This window comes from Caretta caretta, chromosome 14 (genome assembly GCF_965140235.1).
Source record: "Caretta caretta isolate rCarCar2 chromosome 14, rCarCar1.hap1, whole genome shotgun sequence".
In the NCBI taxonomy this organism is placed as follows: Eukaryota; Metazoa; Chordata; order Testudines; family Cheloniidae; genus Caretta; species Caretta caretta.
The window spans coordinates 11,199,704-11,213,861 of NC_134219.1; the positions used below are offsets into that span (position 1 = coordinate 11,199,704).

Below are 14,158 nucleotides of genomic sequence, written 5' to 3' on the forward strand. Positions count from 1 at the left end.
TGATTTCACTGTAAGGCCTTTGTCTGCACTAGAGCAGCTTGCATGCATGTTGTTGTAGCCATGTCAGTCTCAGGATATTTGAGACAAGGCGGGTGAGGTTATATCTTCTATTGGACCAACTTCTGTTGGTGAGAGAGACAAACTTTTAAGCTTACACAGAGCTCCAGACCCGAAGAAGAGCTCTGTGTAAGCTTGAAAGCTGTTCTCTAGAGCAATTTGGCATGTTGGCCATTGTGGAGGCCCATCCCCACCCACATATCTGTCACACCTTACATTCACACACAGCGGTGTAAGTATTTGTGGGGTGGTGTTACCATGAGGGGTATTTCACCCTTTATGAATGACAACTGGTAAGAAGTCCAAGTGGTAAGATTTAGTTTTCCACTGATAATTTGTTTTTCCTCTGGTTTTGTATGATAAAAGACAGTATAACAGTTGGTGAACTTAATATAATTTAATATTGCTTACATTTTTGAAGTTAAAATAATAAAATCGAACTTTAAACGCACAGATTCAAAAAAATCTTAATCTGACTTGCCAGCCGCAAAAACCTATTTAACTAAGTTTTATATCACAACTTTCAATTCAGAGCACTATTAAGTCTTTCATGAAAGTGCAAATTTTACATTCAGTGTAAATATGGAAGGCACTTTAACCCTGCAAATAAAAGTAGCACTTTTTAATGATCAAGGTACTTAAAATAATTCAATCATCAAATAACTTTTCCATATTGCTCTTCTTCCATCACTACAGGTATTTTTCTTTTCTCATAGGATTAAACACTCTGAAAAATAAAAACAACACTTAGGAAAGTGTTGATTGCTTCATACCCAATTTTTAAAGAGGCACATTAAAATTAAAAGTGAGGATGTGGTGTGATACAAGTAAGCAGAGAAGTTTACAGAAACAAAAAAATCCATTTCCTGTGCTGACAAGCCCAGAAGAAAGTGTTCAGTCTCCAACTCAGAGCGGGTCCTTATTAAGAAAAAACCCATGAATCAGTTTGTTGAACGAAAGCTTGCGTAAAATGTAGGGGTGTTTTTTTCTCCTTTGTTTTACAATAGACTCTTCAACCAAACAGGTTTTAGAATGAAGTAACATCTGCATTCAAAATATAAAGGCAAAAGGGTTCCATACTAAGTATATTCACACAACCATCGATAGATCTAATATAGGAGGATCCTAGATACAGAACTCCTCCTAGGTTTTTGGATGGTGTCGCTCACATTAATTGCCCAACTGACAGCACTAATGCTAAAAAACAGATTGAGTTATGCAGTTCCTGTGGATCAGAGGTGGGTAAACTATGGCCCGCGGGACCCTCCTGCCTGGCCCCTGAGTTCCAGGCCCGGGAGGCTAGCCCCTGGCCCCTCCCCTGCTGTTCCCCTTCCACTGCAGCCTCAGCTCACTGCGCTGCTGGCATAATGCGTTGGGCGGCAGGGCTGCGAGCTCTTGCCGGGCAGCGCAGCTGCACAGCCGCAGCCTGACCCGGTGCTCTGTGCTGCGCGGTGGCGTGGCTGGCTCCAGATAGGCAGCACGGCTGCCTGCCCTGGTGCTCTGGGCAGCACAGCTGTAGTGTGTGAATACTACAGGCAGTGCGGTAAGGGGGGCAGGGAACAGTGGGGGGTGGACAGAGGGCAGGGGTGTTCGGGGCGGTGGTCAGGGGGTGGGGGTCTGGATAGGAGGCAGGGCGGTCAGAGGGCGGGAAACAGGAGTTGAATTGCGGGCAGGAGTGTTCAGGGTGGTGGAGAGGGGGCGGGGGTGTGGATAGAGGTCGGGGTGGTCAGAGGGCGGGGAACAGCGGGCTTGAATGGGGGCAGGGGTCCCGGGGGGGGGCAGTCAGGAAGGAGAGGGGGAGTTGGATGGGGCAGCAGGGGGCAGTCAGGGGCAGGGGTTCCGGGGGCGGTCAGGGAGAAGGGGTGGTTGGATGGGGCATGGGTCCCGGAGGGGCAGTCAGGAATGAGAGGAGGGGTTGGATGGGGCAGCAGGGGGCAGTCAGGGGCAGGGGTTCCGGGGGCGGTCAGGGAGAAGGGGTGGTTGGATGGGGCATGGGTCCCGGAGGGGCAGTCAGGAATGAGAGGAGGGGTTGGATGGGGTGGCGGGGGGCAGTCAGGGACGGGGAGGTCCACGGGCGGTCAGGGGACAAGGAGTAGGGGGACGGGGTGGATGAGGCAGGAGTCCCGGGGGGCCGGGCCATGCCCAGCTGTTTGGGGAGGCACAGCCTTCCCTAACCGGCCCTCCATACAATTTCAGAAACCCGATGTGGGCCTGAGGCCAAAACGTTTGCCCGCCCCTACTGTAGATGAATAGTTGTTTAATTTTGTTTGCTACATAAAAAACAAAGCAGTTCAGCATGTTAGTTAATCTTGAAGTAAAGCTTTCCTCTGTAATTGAAGACTGCTTGTGTTCTGCTTCAGTTTGCAGCAGAGTGCATTATTCTGTAGACAATTTTGTTTCAGGCCCCAAACACACAAAACTGTTCCAGGCCCCAATCCTGCAAATACATACAATAATAGTCCCCTTGAAAAATAAGTGTGTGCAGACATGGGGCCTTACTTAGCTTATATAAAGTGGCAGTGATCAGAATTGAAAGCAGATCCAAACATAACACATGGAAGTGGATAACACATAAGACCCCAGTGCTTATTTGTTGCTGTGTTCAAAATAGGAAACAAGACTTTTCCTTGTATTCACTTGTCAGTTATAGAAAGCAGTCTACTGCTGGCATCAGAGAATAACTTTTATGTTCATTAAGAGAATTCACCTTCCATTCTTAGCAATCTGTATGCTTTTTAACTTCGGGTTTGGAGATATAATCATCAATTTCTTCATAAACAGCTCTGGAAGAAGAAGAGTAGGGTAAATACTAGGTCATGCTCATTTCATTGTATTCAGCAAAAATGTGCCAGTGAAATCCTGCTCAAGTGTGAATATTTCTCTTAAGTGTTTAAAGTGACTACTAGACAGCAGTTGAAGTGGCAGGACAGCCAGCGTTCAAAATTGAGCACACTGCTAATTGTGGTGAATTTGTGAAAATACTGCACATCTCCACCTGGGACACTAGGAGACACCATTACACTTGTTTTCACTTTTGAACAAAATAGGATTTTAGTTCAGGTCTCCAGAAGTAAAATGGCTGGAGAACAAAAAAGTTAAACAAATACATACTGATTTTAATACATTAAAACTACAAAAGAAGATAGCTCTGAGCTAGTATATACTGTGAGGATATAGCGGGCTACCCTCACTAGGATCAGTACTTGGACGTTCAGCTTTTCACGCCATTGAACAAGAGTTAGCTAGATAACTAGATTATTTTTCAGCACATTATTTTTCCAGTTATCTATTAATAAAACACCCTGTGCTGGTTTATTGCTTAATTAGCTAACCCAGGAATGTTCAAAGAACTGCACAGAATTTAGCCACTCCCATTAATGTCAATCGCCCTCACCTGATGCCTACGTCAATTTGATTAATCTCATACATTTTTAACTGGCAAAAGAAATACATACGATAAAAGTAGGGCTGTCAAGCGATTAAAAAAATTAATCACTATTAATTGTGCTGTTAACAATAGAATACAATTTATTTAAATATTTTTGGATGTTTTCTACGTTTTCAAATATATTGATTTCAATTACAACAAGGAATACAACGTGTACAGTGCTCACTTTATATTTATTTTTATAACCAACATTTGCACTGTAAAAAGAAACTTCAAGTCACCTCATACAAGTACTGAAGTACAATCTCTTTATGATGAAAGTTGAACTTACAAATGTAGAATTATGTAAAAAAGAATAACTGCACTTAACAATGAAACAATGTAAACCTTTAGAGCCTGCAAGTCCACTCAGTCCTACTTCTTGTTCAGCCAATCGCTCAGACAAACAAGCATTCAGTGTTGGGGGAGGACAGCGAAGAGGGGAGGTAAGCAATGACTTGTGCAGGAGGAGGGTAAGGAAGGTGTCTTGTTGCTGCTTCTGGACTGGTGGTTTCTGGTACCTGGCTCGTACCAGGCTCATTTCCTTTTACCGAGCTAGGTGGGCTCCCTTCAGCTGAGTGAGCCCTCGTTTGCAAGGGAGGGTGGATTTTAACCCCAGGACTCATCATACTGCAGGGGAGAAGAGGCTGGTGCAGGGAGGCTGAGTTCGCCAGACTCATGTTCTCTATGGGGTACACCAGAGTGAGCAGCCAGCTAGGGGCAATGGGACACGACACAGGGGGACTGGCCCCGGGAGTAAGGGGCTGGCCGGGAACAATAGGGCCCGGGCTGGCTAGGATGCCAATGCATCCTGTTTTGGCCCTGTCCTGGCTGTCCCTACTTTTTCGCCAAACCTGGGCATTTGTCCCAGCTGCAAGGCCGAGCAGAGAGAGGTGGCGGCTGCTGCCTGGGGATCAGCTAGAGGCAGCATTGCCCCTGCCCGCTCAACCTCAGCCGGGGGAGGCACACAGCTGGGGGGAGGGGGGAGGCAGCCCCAACTCCGGGCAGCCCTGGACACAGTCCCCGAGCTTGGGGGTGGGGGATCAGCCCCAACCCCAGGCGGCTCGGGAGAGGGGGACTGGGGATCAGCCCCTGAGCTCGGGGGGGGAGGGGGTCAGTCTCGGCCCCGGGCAGCACAGGGGGAGGGGGAGAGGGGCCAGTCCTAGCTGCGGGCCACACAGGGCTGGGAGGGGGAGACCCCACCGTGAGCAGTGCAGAGCTGGAGGGGGGTTGGGCCGAGGGGAAGAGATCAACCTCAGCCGGGGGAGGACCGGAACTGGGGGCGCAGCCTGCTGCAGGTGGCACAGGATGGGCGGGGGGATCAGCCCCAGCCCCGGGAGGCATGGGGAGGGCAGCTCGGGCGAGCCCTGCAAGCGTGGGGATGGTGGCTCCAGCGAGCCCCTGGCCGTCCTGTTTTTACTTTGAAAATGCCAGGGTGAGAACCACATTACTTTCTCCAGAGCCTCTTGTCTTCCCACCCTCTGGTGGCGGCTTCTGTTACTGTGCCTGACCAGACTGGTTCTCCGGAGCAGCTCATGCTACCCTCCTGCCCAGAGGGTCTGGGATTAACGCAGGTAATTGACAGCACTAAATAAAAGATTACCTGACTCACCTTGTCTCTCTCGTCCAATCAATCATTCCATCATACACTACTAAAAGGCGGTGAGAAACTGCAGATTAGTAATTTTCAAAATTACTCACTCTGTGCTGTAGTCTCGTGCTAAAGGGTCAAATTCCATTATCTCATAATAATGAGGTGCCTGTAAACTGCTCTTTGATTTGTCTGAAGAGAGGTGGGGGAAAAAGACAAATGAACACATATTTTAAAGTGAGCAAATAACACGCTTGATGAGTGTTTGCTTTGTTTTGCATCTTGAATTGACATAAGACAACTGATTATCCGCAATACATTTTCACACTCTAAATATTAAACATATGCATACGTCTCAAAGTCATCAAACAGAGCCTTGGACCACGTTAGTTTTTGTTGCTGATTTTTTGTGGTGATCCCTCAGATACACTATGTAAGGTCCCTGTGGGACACTGGGAAAACAGATGCATAATGTGGAGGTTAGGACTGAAGTGTAAAATGACTTTATTACCTGCTGGTGATGCACCTGGTGTTGTCTCATTCAGTGATGAGGCATTAACAGTTTGGAGGTTTACGGTCTGCAAAGGCACTGGGTTTAAAAGAGTGGCAAGCTAAGGAAATCAATCATAATAAAGTTAGTATGTAAGCAGGCAGTGCAAACAAAAAACTGTTTAAATTTGTATGCTGGTAGACCACCTTTTTATACTGTTTATTTCGTAAAGTGGTAAAACCAGACAAAGTCTACAGATCAGGTCAGCCAGCACAAAACAATCATCTATTGCTGTTCTCCATGTAAAACTGCTAAAGCCAATATTTCTATTACTTTAGTGTACATCTGTATAATTTACTTGTACATATTCTATTCTGATACGTTGAGCCAGAGGCTGTGAGATTTGTACATGGCTGTTCACTTGCTCTTTGACAGCAGGGGTGAAGGAGTGGGTGACGCCAGCCTCCCAAGATTTGCACTGCTTGCAAAGAATACAATGCAAGTTCTTATGTGATCATAGAAAGCCCTTCATAATCTTGGCAAGAATCACTTGAGTAACTTCCTCTCTCCTTATAACCCTGCTTTGCAGCTATGGCTGGTCAGGGTTGATCTTACCTCACCCAGGAGATTCAACCTAGCAGGACATAGCCCTGAACTCTAGGTGCTGCTAGAATATAGATAATAATGCAGCAATCTTTCTTGGACATGGTGAACTCCCCATCCAAAGGGTCTGCTGAAGAACAGATGAGCAACCTCCGCTCTGGCTGTCTTCAGAGTTTGATACAAGTCATTTATTTCATTTGGGTCCCCACTCCCTTTGCTTTTATATCCAATCTTCTTTCCCTGCACCATACACATTCCTCATATTAAACTGAGAATGCATGCCTTTGTGGGTGGGATATTTTGCCCATGACATACACCATTTATCCTACATTGTGTTTGGAAGGTTGGTTCCTTTCTTAAAGTTTCTTTATTTTTTTTTTTTAACTTACAGTACCTAGATGGTCTGCAAGAGGAAACTTATAGCTGAGTAAACACACTGAAGAGTGGCTCTCTCACTGTACTGTATACATCCATTATTTAAATACTACTCATACAGTAATGGCTTAGGCAAACTGCAGCGACCCAGCTGGCCACAGCAAGCATCTCACACAGAACCTTTCAGAACAGAATGTGTTTGAGGTTGTTCCCTATTGCTTTGGAAAAGGGCTGTGGGATGGATCTTTTACTTCCATCTGAACAGCTAGCAGAACAAGAGGGAGGAGACCTCTGTTTTAACACTTGCCATTGAAGAACGCGATTCTGAGTATCCTTGTTACTCACGTTGCTATAGATATGACCATCAGGGATGCTTTGTCTTGTGTTTTGTGTTTCAGTTGCAAACCTACGTAACGATTAACACAGGGAATGTCACTGAGAAATGAACAGAAGAACATGAACTCATACAATTAGATTTTTTTTTGCTACTGGCTGCCTGTCACCTTGTGCCAGAGCTGAGATCACTAGGGTCACCAAAAGGGGACAGCTGCCAGGAAGGTCTCTGCAAGGTTTGGAACTTGCTCTCCTAGGTCCTACGCTGTCTTAGTTTATTGACCTTTAAGGCATTCTGCAAGGCTCATCTGTTCCTCCCTGATAGTGAGGGTTGGGAGGACAGGTAGGAAATCTTAAATATACTTTTGGCTGCTGGGTTATTAAATCTGTTAATTATTGGTCAAAGGGTATTACAGAAGCAACCTATTTTTAAAGTGTGGCAGGACGCATCTAGAGCCCAAGCTAGGCATTCCTGGTTTATTGAAGGAGTGTGCAAATCATAAGTTGTTCCAAACGTTCACAGACCCTTCCAAGAGTATGTGGCAGAGCAGCAATATAAAGAACAAACATCTCTGAAAACATTATGCTACAGTTTCTTGGTAACGTATTACTTACGAGGGCTGTTGAACGTTTGTTATAGCGAGTAAATCTAGCTGAGGGTAGAGCAAAGGACGATGGATGCTTGGATCTGCAGCACCTGTAGATCTGCAATCTAAAATTCAAGCTGTTATTAAAACTTGCATGACTGTTATTTGGCAAACAGTTAAGTCTTTGGTGGGATATTATTTATCAATGATTTTTTGGAGGGGTATAAAATTGCAGGGGAGAAGTTGCAGTGTTGTGCAATTACTTTGAAATACATACTGAAGGTGCTGCTATTCAATTTAGGGCTATTATAATTCTGCCTTCAAAGTGGTAAGGAATGTAGAGTTGATTTCAGAAATACATTGTATTTCTGCCTGACATCTTAAATTGCCTGAGGGAAAAAAATGAGTGGCACTATGCATATTACGAAACATATTTTAAAACCAGAGGCCCGCCCGTTTCTTATTCTAGTCGGATAACAATACATTTACTCTGAGTTCTTACCTCTCCCAACCTAAGTAAATACAAACAAAATGTTGCAAATTTGAAGGGGCTCCCTGAAAATATTGAGGAAGTTCAGAAAGGATAAATGTGCCCTTCCCTTCTGAACTTGTGCCAGCAAGTTTTGTAGGTGCATGGTTACATGGACGTTCTTGGGCATGGATGACAGCGATTGCTTCCTTGTAAATTATTAATGATCCCCCATTTAATAACGGAGGAGGCAGATTATTTTAAAACACAACCTCTCACTTCAACAGATTTTTGTACAAAGTACCTTACGTATACAATAATAAAGCAGCTCTACTTTCCCTTCAAGGTTCTAACCAGAACTCTCTCATTTTCATTTGGATACACATTTGTCTCTTGCAAGGAATTTCTTGTTCTGGCCACAGTGGTTCTTTGTTTTAGGAAAGACCACTACAAAGGAATAACACTACTCATATTGATTGCGAGCCATTCCAAAACTACATTCAGGAGATGTACACAAAAAAACCTCATCTTTATACGGTTTGTTATGGTAGTTCATTTATCCAACAACAGATGTACACACCTGCAAAAAGAAAAGGAGTACTTGTGGCACCTTAGAGACTAACCAATTTATTTGAGCATGAGCTTTCGTGAGCTATTGTGTTGGGGCCAGTGTTCTGTTTGATACTGTGCACATTCATGAACTCTCTCATCATGGCCTACATTTTGTTTCCTCTCGCATGTATTTGAAATTCATCTGAGGAAACATGCTTGAATCATAGCAGCAGCGGGGCATGGCAGCAACAAGCAACTTTTACTCTTACTTTCTTACTCTTACTTTCAGAAATGTCTTCATTAGTTTTGCAGCCCTCTAGTCCCACATCCATGTGATGTGAATGCCAGCATACTTTCATTTCCATCTGCATAGGCTCCAGCCACAAGGTTAGAAATATTTTATACCAAACTTCCTAATGTTTCAGAGAAAATGCAAGTATTTTACTCACTTAATTCTGAAAACTGAGGAGTCTCGGGGCCAGTTCCCCCCAATGCTGACACAGGAATTGAAGAACTTGAATTGACGACGAGTAGATCACATGAAGGAGCAGATGGTTGTTTGCTGTAGATCTAAGAAGAAAAAGAGTTAAAAAGTAAACTTAAGTTGCTATTTTCACTTAATACAAAAATTTGAAATCAGAATCTGATTATTATTGAGGAAAGGTGACCAGTAGAGCTGGTCGGGAATTTTTCTATGATTTTTTTTTTTTAAATGCCAGTTTATCAAAACCAGAACTGTTTGCAGGAACAAGTTGGATTTGAATTTCCCCTTTTACAAATTTTTGAAAAGAAATGTCTGAAGTTGTCAAAACATCCCATTCTGACATTTTCAAAATTAAAAAGTGGCTCAAAATGTTTTTTTCAGAATTTAAATTAATTTATAGTATTTTTTTTAAAAATTGAAATGAAATGTTTCGATTGACCCAATCCGTTTTTTTTTTCTAATTTTCATTTCATGATTTTTTTTTTTAACTTTTTGACTTTATAACCTGATTCAGGACAGAAAAATGTTTAAAAAAAATCTCAATTTTCTGCAGGACAGGAAAACTGTTTCCTACTCAGATCTAGTGAACATAGAATCATAGTCACCTAGTCCAGTCCCCTGCACTCATGGTGGGACTAAGTATTATTGAGACTTTCCCTGACAGGTGTTTGTCTGACCTGCTCTTAAAAAAATCTCAAATGATGGAGATTCCACAACCTCCCTAGGCAATTTATTCCCCTAATGTCCAACCTAAACCTGCCTTGCTCCAATTTAAGCCCATGTGTGTCTTAATAGAGTTAAGAATGAAATCAGAAGAGAATTAACCATATCACATGTTTAATATAAAAGTGTTTTGTTAGCACTAGCTAATACAAATTTATTTTAAACCTGGGGACTTGTGAATGAGCTACAAGATCTGCAAACTGGATCATTTTGGACTATTAACCCATCCAATAGTCAGAAACTACAAATGAACTATCTGACTAAAAATGAAAGCCAGTAATAGTAGTGTTTCATCGAAAAACCCAGACTGATTACTACTTTCCTGTAATAACTATGGACTATATTTCAATCACAATGTAATCAGCTTGATGCAGGATGCAAAGGAAACTGAGTTAATTTTGGCTTTGTACAAGGTGAAACGTGTGTATCACTATTAGGGCCAGCATGGTTAATAAAATAGGAGCAGTGATGGGAGAAAAGTAGCCTTTAAAAATTAATTTTCCAGCTTCATAAATGCCCCTAGAGACAATAAGTGAAAAATAAGACTATAGATGAAAAGAAACAAATCTCTTCACATCATGTAAGAGATTAGAATTGAATCTAGTACATAGCAATAGAGGTAATAAAACTGCATTTTAATAGATTTTCTCTCTTTTCCAGTTGTCCTTTCCTATTCTCCACGTTATATTTGAAGGTAATTTGATACTTGTGCTACAAAATGAGATTCTGTAAGTGGGACTCTTGCAAATTAATAGAGAAACATTACCCTCTGTTGGAGACAGAATATTGAATCCAACAGAGGTAGCAAGCAAATATAATTCCTTAGGTCACAAAAAGCACATTTGTTGCAACAAATAAGAGGAAAAGCTCTGGTTTATAAAATCTAAGCCAGATTCTTATCCTGAAGTTGATGGGGTTTGTGCTTAACTACTCACCTCTGCTTGCTCACACTGGAGTCTCTGATTCTCCAAGAAACGTACTCTGTTTCGAGAAAACCTGTAGGAAATGATACGTTGTCAATAATTTAGTCTTAAACATCCCAGGCGTAGGTATCACTCAAAAAGAAAGTGTCATTCATAAGAATCCAGCAGTTACTGCGAAGGTCTGATCGTACAAAAGGATCTAGAAAAGTGTGTAACAAGCCCCAGCCAAATGCACATACAGACTCCAATGTCCTCAGTAGGAATATTAGAACCAGAACCACAGCTCTGTGTCACTTGACATAAGGGAGAACTACTATGGTTGAGTTATCAAAACCACTAGAGCCATGGTTACATGCAGCAGGCCAGTAGACTACACACGCAGAGACCACTGTCCTTCACTTCACTGAGACTCTGCACAGAATCTTCGTTGATAATCAGATACAGGAAATGCAACGTGATTTGCCTTAAAGCAGTCATACTGCCACTCAAATGTATGTAAACAGCTGCAACTAGTTAAAACATACCTATATAATTTTTAGCATCTCATATGCCTGTGTATCCAAGGGCAGACTGAGGATTTTCTATAGTAAACAATAAATCCTTATGTAGCAAATATTAACCAAGCCAGTAGAAACAACTGCAAATAACATGTGTAGCAGCTTTGAGGTACAATGCAACTGCAACCAGAAATGACAGTTAAATAAGTGTACAGTACTACTGCATGAGAATTTCACACTCCCATTAGCAATTATTTGCCCTTTCAATCAATGGGTGAACCGTTTCACTTGGGATTTGTTGAGGCATACCCACAAGCTATTATTCATAATTCAGGGGGAAGTTTCAGCTTTCCAAGAAAAATGTTAATCGTCAGTATTAAGAAGATTTTAGGTCAACATTTGGATAAAGTGGATTTACAGAAACCAAAAGGGAAACTCATTTGTATTTTACTTACATGACAAATTTCCTTAGGCAAGAAGTGAAAAACCCTCTTTAAAGAGTGAATTGTAAAACATAACCCGCAGCTGTAAACACTAGACTTACGAATCAACTGAATAAAATATTATGAAGAATAGCATGGAAGTTTGTGAGAATGACACTGGGAAGATACAATGACAGTTTGGCTGAAGCGTTTGGAAGAGGTTTGAGGGTAAAATAAAACAAGGAAGGAAGGATGGGACAAGATTGTCATTGTTTACTGCATACCCACTGATTTCACTCGTTAGAGCATCTGCATGACAGAGATAAGACATTTGTGCAAAAACTAAACACAAGTTATACACACTGAAGCATTTGCAAAAGTGATAACACTCTCTGAAGGCTGGTTGTCTTGTGGGAAGGAGAGACAAGGCTTGCAATGTAATTGGTAAGTTGTTGCTTCTAATGTGGTCATTCTTTACTTCATAAGCCATAGTAACTAAGATGTTGCCAGAGCAGTGGTCAGTGCAAAATATAGTCTTCTGGCAACTCAGTAACCTTCAAGATGCCACTAATGCAACATTTTGATCTTTTGAAATTGCAAAGCTTTCTGTTCACAATACCTCATGGATAGGCCTAAAAGGAAACATACTAGGGGTATGTATTAACCATGCAGCTGGGTAATACACAACAGAATATTTGTTTCAACTGAGCCAGGTCCCATGCTACAGCTGAAGAGATGCTGTAATTGCTCAGTGTAGAAATCACAATGTTTTTCCAAGTCAGTAAATCCACAGTGAAGCAGAGAGAAGTCTGCTCTGGCCTCTGGGATGGTGTTCTGCAGTGCTGTTATTTAGAAGTGGGTGTATTGAACAAGCTTGGAATCCTTGAATCTTTAAGTTAAATTACACAGAGATAAAAACATCTGAACCTGTCTGAGCCTTTTCTACACCGCAACTTCCATCAGGGTTACCACTGATGGAGCTGCACCCAATGCGAATTACAGATCTGAAAACTTCTACTGTAGACAATGTTGACCAGGAGAACTGACTCCTCCCAATCATGAGAGATCCCACAGCATTCTTTGCGACAGCAGGAGTCTTAAACCTGAGGCCCTGACTAAAGGCCATTATAATCAATGGGCCAAGGAGGGAGAGGAATATCTTTTACTGGACCAACTTCTGTTGGTGAGAGAGACAAAGCTTTTTGAGCTTACATAGAGCTCTTCTGTGGTCTGGGAAACTAACTCAGAGTGACACTAGTTTCCGGAGCTGTAAACATGGGGGCAAACATATTTACTGATTCACCTCACAGGTATTTCAGGTGGATTAATTAATGTCACCCATCTCTGCAGAATGCTTTGATCCTCTGATAAAAAACACTGTATAAAAAAAGCAAGCTATTATGTAGTCTGAAAAATGTTTTGGCATTCTTCTGGATAGACTCAGTTAATGATAAAAATAATAATAACAACACACAATAATAACAATAATAATCCAAATTAGAACCAGAAAAATCAAGAAATTCTGAAATATTAACTGCAAGTGCAAGCCACATGATGTTCATTAACTTCTACGTTATTATTTTGTAAATATATATTATGATGATAATTATTTTTATAGACATAGTGCCTAGGAATGCCAATCATGGACTCACTGTGCTAGGGGCTGTATAAACACAGAACCAAACATATTCATGGCACTTTAATGAGAGTCCCAAAGCCAAAATTGTAAGCCAGACTGAGCCATTAAAGATTAACGTAACCAGAATGGGTTCTTATTTTGTCTTTAACCCCCTCTTTCCTCCCAAAAACAAAGTCCATCTATTTTACTTATTAATAGCTTTGTTTCATCATACCTGTTTCTGACTGTCTATATGCTGTCATCCCTGCTACAGCCAAAAGCTCACTGTGCAAATTCTCAGAGGTCAGGGTTATTTTCCAGAGAGAACACATTTTATTTGGATTTTCCTAAGACCCACTACAGGGACAGAACAGCAGTACCTGCAGTGATTTAACAGCACCTACTGCAGCTTATAAGAGCCTCTCAGTTCATTCTGTTAGCGGCTTCAGAGTTTCCACAAAAATTGCTCCTGTATCAGAAAGTCACACAATGGAAAAACAATCTTGTGAATATGCCTGGAGCGCACATTCCAAGTATTACAGCACTAAGCGTTGTGGCGTGAAGAGGTTAATCAAAGTTCTGCTGGAATAAACTGGAACTGACAGAAGGCAAACAAGCAAGAGGCATTAATTGGAGCTTTCCTCCCCTCCCTTACCCTACTCTGTTCCTCTTCCCTTTCCTGGTCATTGTAACTCCTCTTTATTCTACTCTCCTTCTCTCAGGTCACCCCACTGCCCTCTAATATGCCCCCCCTTTACCAGTCCTTCAGCAGTGAGTGACTGAACAGAGTCGGTGGCAGGACAACCTGTCTCCAAGGCCTGCCAGAAATGTGTGGTGTCCTGTGAAGTGTTAAAAACGTGAGAAGTTGGTCTTCTTGATGACAATCTGCTGATGGATGAAGAAGAGCGTGGTCTCATCAGTGCACTCCATTCTGCCTAGCCCAAAGACCAAGGAGTTCAATGCTCCTAGAAAAGCTTAATTTTCCCTATGTGGGAAGCACAAGTCTT

At 42.3% G+C, this 14,158-nt stretch overlaps 1 protein-coding gene across 6 annotated transcripts in view; it reads right to left on the reverse strand.

Moving 5' to 3' along the window:
- Positions 1–439: 439 nt before the first annotated feature.
- Positions 440–14,158, reverse strand: part of TOM1L1 (target of myb1 like 1 membrane trafficking protein) — a 244,849-nt gene continuing 231,130 nt past the window's right edge. For 4 of the 6 annotated variants that reach the window (XM_075119249.1, XM_048817281.2, XM_048817280.2 and 1 more), the window contains 7 exons: positions 10,627–10,687; positions 8,934–9,054; positions 7,492–7,588; positions 6,889–6,949; positions 5,587–5,686; positions 5,186–5,267; positions 440–2,840 (listed from right to left, as the gene is read on the reverse strand). In XM_075119249.1, the coding sequence (XP_074975350.1) occupies positions 2,774–2,840; positions 5,186–5,267; positions 5,587–5,686; positions 6,889–6,949; positions 7,492–7,588; positions 8,934–9,054; positions 10,627–10,687 (589 nt within the window). In that variant the 3' untranslated portion in view covers positions 440–2,773. The remainder of the gene's footprint in view (positions 2,841–5,185; positions 5,268–5,586; positions 5,687–6,888; positions 6,950–7,491; positions 7,589–8,933; positions 9,055–10,626; positions 10,688–14,158) is intronic. The other 2 variants (XM_048817277.2, XM_048817276.2) reach the window with 2 other exon arrangements.